The sequence below is a fragment of the Calonectris borealis genome, chromosome 1, assembly GCF_964195595.1.
Source record: "Calonectris borealis chromosome 1, bCalBor7.hap1.2, whole genome shotgun sequence".
Lineage (NCBI taxonomy): Eukaryota > Metazoa > Chordata > Aves > Procellariiformes > Procellariidae > Calonectris > Calonectris borealis.
The window spans coordinates 87,543,594-87,549,841 of record NC_134312.1 but is presented as its reverse complement, the minus strand read 5'-3'; the positions used below and the strand labels follow the sequence as shown (position 1 = coordinate 87,549,841).

At 41.0% G+C, this 6,248-nt stretch overlaps 1 protein-coding gene across 4 annotated transcripts in view; it reads right to left on the bottom strand.

Annotated features, from left to right (window-relative positions):
• Positions 1–6,248, bottom strand: part of KPNA1 (karyopherin subunit alpha 1) — a 61,135-nt gene that overhangs the window by 11,974 nt on the left and 42,913 nt on the right. For 2 of the 4 annotated variants that reach the window (XM_075165588.1, XM_075165563.1), the window contains 2 exons: positions 2,096–2,223; positions 1,231–1,409 (listed from right to left, as the gene is read on the bottom strand). In XM_075165588.1, the coding sequence (XP_075021689.1) occupies positions 1,231–1,409; positions 2,096–2,223 (307 nt within the window). Of the gene's footprint in view, positions 1–1,230; positions 1,410–2,095; positions 2,224–6,248 lie in introns of those variants that run through there. The other 2 variants (XR_012676155.1, XM_075165576.1) reach the window with 2 other exon arrangements.

Sequence of the window (6,248 nt, the reverse complement as noted above, 5' to 3'; positions counted from 1 at the left end):
TGCCTCTACCCTCTCACTCAAAAAATGAAATCAACACGCTTGAATGTGTAAAGACCAAGGCCTCAAAGACTTTTTCTGAAGAGACTTTTAGGACCATGTTTCCTGAAAGTGTGTTCACAGTTCTTTGTTTGCAAGGACCATGACTATAGAATCACATAACTGCAAGTTGGAAGAGGCTTCTGGTAATCATCTCGTCCAGCCTGCAGCCCAGCCCAGCCCAGCACTACCATCAACACCAGATTAGGTCAGCTGTGTCTAGCCAAGTCTTCAAAACTTCCAAGGATGGAGACTCCATCACATAATATGTATCATGTGTATATACAATGCAGTTAAACTCATGCAACCAGTTTTTGGGCAGACATTAAGCAAGTGGGCAAACTCAGGCCTTGTAGTCAGAAACAAATGAGAATAATACAGCAAGCTAAACTATCTTTGATACCTAGGAATAATGCTGTAACAAAATCCAAGTCTTAGCCACTCTCGTAAATCTCTAATATTGGGAATTGTAGTGGCTTTCTTGTCTGCTCCTTTTACTATGTATGAAAACTAGAGGAAACAATTCTCTGATACTCTGTAGACATTTCTGCAACACTGACAGGAAAAGGGAAACTAAAACCTAGAACCAGGCAAGAAAAAGTCCTATTCTGATATAACTCTTCCCTGGAAGTCAAGGTAACCATGAAGGGAACCATGATGCAAGAAACCACGTTCAGTGATACTATCCTCTTCTATACTGCTCTTGATAACCCCGTTTTATTTTTCTTAGTAAGTACTTGCCAATGGACAAGGAAAGTAACCTTAAGAGCAGCAGTAGCTCAGAACTGGGATGACATGATACTGGTACATGCCAGAACCTCAGCACAGCAAAGGCAAACAAGGAGGTTGCTGCTGCTGCCATAACTCTACAGGGCAGCAGAGAGGGAAGGGAAAGGTTTGAAACCTGAGTGACAGAGCAGTGCGCCTGAACTTTTATCTGCTATGGAGGGAAGACACTGAGGCTGAATGACTCCCTCAGGGTCAAAAGAAATTAAGAAAAGAAGATCTGCACATACTGTCTCCAATCTACATAGAAAGATAATGTAAAAGATGGAGTACATTGGTAAATGGAGACTTGGCAAAGAACAGTTAATTTTCAGATAATAGTGATGAATAGAATTTGGTCTACTGAAACTCTAATGGATTCGTTATCATTGCTTTAACCCCTGACTTCCACAGATGTTTTGCTCATACCATATGCTTCTTCAATAAGAGCGCAGTAAGGATTAATGCCAGTGCCACTGCGTTTGGATTCCTGCTCTCCAAGCCTCAGGATGTTCTCCAGCCCATTCAGTGCTACTTGCACAATCTTTGAGTCCATTACTGTAAGGAGGTCACAGAGTGGTTTGATGCATCCCAGTTCTACTAAATACCTGAAAAACACCACATGGAACCCAGTAAATCGTCTGCAAAATTATAACCCATGTAGCCATTTAAGCACTTAGCGTGAAGGTCTAAGAACCAAAACAATCAGATAAATTATTGACTCGATTGGAAAAACTGGAGAAATTATATATATCTATGCATATGAAATAATAATTTAATTTTGTAAGTTAAGTTTATAATTCTATAATTACAATTTATAAATATTGTATATTAATATAAACTATATCAATTTAATATATTTATAATTTATTTATTTTGTTTTATACAAAATTGTATATAAGCATAATGTACCGGTATAAGTTAAACAGGAAAAACAATGCACATGATGCCCTTGTCTGAGGGCCTGAGCTATTCCTCTCCGGGCTGCTAATGCACTTTGTCACACTCTACAATGACCACGAAGAAATTAGTTTAAAAGTTGCATTTAGTTTTTTCACATAAGAGAAATGGTTCAATTAATGAAATAAGTATTACAGCTGAAATACTTAAGTGATTTCACCATAAAGGAAGGAATGGCTCATTCACAACTCAGTACAAAGACATGGTCTCTCCTCTCTGGATACAAACACTGGAATCATACAGAAAGGTTTTCCAGTTTCTAGGTTATTAGTTTGGTTTCTTGCACAAACACTAATTCACTCAATTGCATTGAAAGATTTGAACTATTTCGTACTTGATCTGTTCAGCAGAGCCTCCAGATGTTGCATTTGTGATTGCCCAAGCAGCCTCCTTCCTTGTCCGAAACTCAGCCGTTTGCAAAATATTTATAAGAGCTGGAAAGATATGGGCATCTATGACTGTCTGCAAAAAGAAATAACATGTCAGAGTTATAATAAAAATTAGAAGTAAATTCCTTGTCCTGAGCTAGTTAATGTCTATGCTTAGCACAACACATTAAACAAAGAAACGTTAACTTATGAAGGGGCAAAAATCAGCTTTCAGCGTTACATTCAAACCCTAGGTATCGCTGGGGTCTGTGCTTATTCCAAAAGAATTCCAAACACGGCCAGATGGAAGTCGCTGCCATATCTAATTATTTAATCATACTCTGACAGCACGAGAATGCCATGCTTCCCTTTTTTCCCAGGTAGTGAACCACTCAGCTATTAAGTCAGTAAACCACTAAGTCATTAAGATCCCCTAAACAGAGAAAAAAACTTCATAAGCCTCTGTGTCATACGACGTTTCCATTGGGTGAGACAACAGAGCAAAGAGAGAATGTATTGTAAGAGCTCCTCAAAACAAGCAAGCGCCAATGTATTCCTTCCTGGTGAAAAGACAAAGCAACGGATGGTTCGGTAGTATGGTTAACTGCTTAGCTCACCAAACTGACATAAGTCAAATGAGGATTTAGTCAGCAGCTCGAAGTGTCTAGTAACTTCCTCTGGAAAGAGCCTTTTGCAACAAGACACAAATGAAACCAGTTTAGTTACGCACATATGACAAGGATCTGAAACACTTTCATAAGGATCATTCAAAGAAGCAAGAGCTTAGGATTACATTTTTAAACTACGTTTTAGAAACGTAAGTCATGACAGAACCGCTAAAGGCAAATTCAAAGAAAGCCAAAGAAATCCTTCTCAAGGAGCTCCGCAGAAGAAAACTAACAGATTACATAAGCAAAAAGCTACAGTCAGTTCACAGTGCGGATGGTTACCCAGTGAAGAAAAACAACTGGTATTTGGTATTTCTTTTACCCTTCCTGTTTGTCTGGGCATCCACACTGCATCTACTTTGTATATCCATACTGCGTATCAGTTGTATCAAAAGTCCTACGAACACCGTCTCCTTTACCACAGAAGCTGCGCTTCCAGGAGAGCAGTCTGGGGCCCTCAAGGAAAACCATTTACGCTTACATCATGCCATGTTATATTAGATTTTTTCTTTGCAAAGAATATTTGGCAAGAAGTCCTTAACTGAAATGTTTGAACATGAATGCTGGAAGTGGTAGGTCATAAACAGGACCCAGCTATTCAAAAAAAAGACAAAAGGTAAAAGAAAATATCTTCAAAAAACAGGATGCATTTCCCCCCCGACATACTTTGCTGGGGAAAAACACTTAATTTTTAAAAATATACAAAAGCAACACACTGTAAGGGTAGATGGAACATGAGAGCATCTGCTTCGTTAAGGTTATCAGATCAAGGACCTTTTCATCTCAAAGGGAGATATAAGTAACAGGAAAGTAATAAATAAAACACAGGGTGACACAAACCTGATAGACAAGGGATAAGAGAGACAATCACAAAGGGAGAAAGTCTTCAGTCACTAATTAATGGGCCATTAAGAAACTACAGGCACCTCTTTGCAGAGAGCCAGCCTGGACTTTGTAACTGGTAAGACAGGGACAAGTGGGACTGTGCAAAACTTAGTAACGAATCTTTTCTTAACTGTCTTACCACACAACCTCCCTCTCTAGCCTGCATGAGTGCTGTAAAAATTAGGTGTTAGCAACTCAGACCGGCGTGAGTGAATTTGGGTGAGGAACTAAATCAGACCTCAGGAGAAACCCCTGTGTCTGTGGGGCCAGCAACTGGGCGAGTGGGGGGTCTCAGCATCAGTAGCTGGAGGGGGCCATGGACTAGGAAGCATGTTTCTGGGGTGCCCAGAAAGGATGAATTCAGGGCCAGGAACCGGTGTCAGGCCTTGGGTGAAGGGGCCCCTGCAACTGGAGCAGGTGAGGGGTCCCAGCATCAGCCACTGGGGCAGGGTCACAGTCCGTAGGGCCCATGTGGCTGGATGCCAGCTATTCGGGGGACCGGGGTGAAGTTGAGGGAGGGTGTCAGCACCTCAGCTGGAGTAGGACTGCAGGTCACAGGACCCATGTGCCTCGGCACCAGCTCCGTGGGGTGAGGGGATTTACATTTTCCCCAAATATGGTGGTGGGAGTGGAGGAGCACGGTATAGATAATTTGCTGGCAAACTTCAAGCTGGGGTAGGTGGCAAGTAGGAGGCCCAGGATCCAAGCATGGACAGAGGGCCTGTGCTGATATTGAAGGCATCTGCAATTGTGGAGATGTGCGAGACAAATGCGTGCATCTGTTTGTATCAAGCTGGACTAGCTCGTGAGTAGGAGACAAGTACAGTGAGTTAAGAGAGCTCGGGATCCAGGCATGGACAGCAGACGGGCAGAGAGCCCACACTGATATTCAAGAGATCTGTGAACGTGTGTGCGCGCTTGTAGATCTAGAGGGTGAGGGCATGCGTGTTTTCACTAATGAACTTCAGTCCTGATCGGCTGGAGAGGTGCAAAGGGACTTGGCAGTCTACACTTATGTTTTATGTGAGTCCAGGTAGTGCTATACAAGGGTGTTGTTGAGGTAGAAGCCCTTATAAGAACAGTGCGCTAAGGGATGTTAAGTATTCTCTACCAGAAGAGCTTGATATAGATCTAGGATAGGATACATAAGAGAATTCCAGAACAAAGGGAACTAGCAATGGGAGGGCAGCAAGTGGGAAAATCACAAAAGATTGTTATTGTTTTCCTTCTGGCTCAATCAATTTTTAACTCTTTGTTTCAATGCAAAGACTGGTGGGTAGTCACTCCACACTTCTCAGAGTGGAGAAATGTGCATTTGAACCTTTTCAGAAGGAACTGAATCCAGATCTCGCATCTCTTGGGTAAGTGCTCTTATTTCTAATTCTACTTATTTCTATTTATTTCTATTTCTTGTTCTGTTGTATAAAAGGCTGTGGCCACCTCGTTTACTCTCTGCTCTACAGTGAAGTTGGCTATCTTTACCCAAGCGGAACAGGTTAAAACTCCACGATGAATTGCAGCCTCTCACAAGGCACTTCACTGAAAGAGGCTGGCTCAAGAGAGAAGCAGATTATCAGTCACTATATTTTTACGTTTCCTACTGCTTGACATGCAATGTAAGTGTTGTCACCACCTCACCCTAGCATGAGACCCAGTTAAAGATACTGAACTGTCCCTCTGTACTACAGCAAAGTTTTTCAACTAGCAGTGTGTTGACAGTTGAAACTCTCAGAGCTTAGATTTTTTTTAAAAAAATACATTAACTAGGTCAGAAAATGTTTGCTTTAACCTTAATACCTTCACTAGATTTCAAAAGTCCAATTAAGCTCAGCAAAGGTGGAAACAATAAAGCATTAATACAGAGAAAGTGTTAGCAGAATCTTATTATTTACACCCCATGTCTTGCAGCCTCGCCCACAGGAGTTACTCTTGAAAGCCAACTAGAATGCCTAAGGATTCCTAGCTCTATGACATCTTACATGGGAACAACAGTTATTGTGGAAACAGACCATGTTTCCCTTTCAATTAAATTCCTCCTAAGTGATAAAATAGTAAACTACTGAAATAGAATTTGTACAAACTACTGCAGATCTTTCTTTGTCACCTGTTCAAATGTTCCACTATTCCTCGAAAAACAAAGTGCCTTGGCTGTTCATGAAAACAGTGGCAACTGCCTCATACATACCATGAAGTGAAGGATGTTTAAACATTCTTTCTGAGCTGCTGATGCATTTTAACACTTGTGTTTATCTGTGCCCTCTAAATGTGACCAGAATTTTTCGAGCAGTATAACAGCAAGCCAACAGAGTAACCAAAACTTAAAGAAACACTCCAAAACCTGTATCGTTTTACACGGATTTTTCCAATCCAAATTACTCTTGTGCTTGCATGTAACAACAAAACATACTAACATCCTACTTCCAACAGCAATCAACATCAGATGCACAGGAAAGTGTAAGCTCTAATCATGTTTATTTTTCTTTTTCTCCTTTTTAAGTATTCACAGTTGCAGCAGAGAATTCCAGTGTGACTACACCTGTATGAGAAGATATGTTCTCGTTTGTCC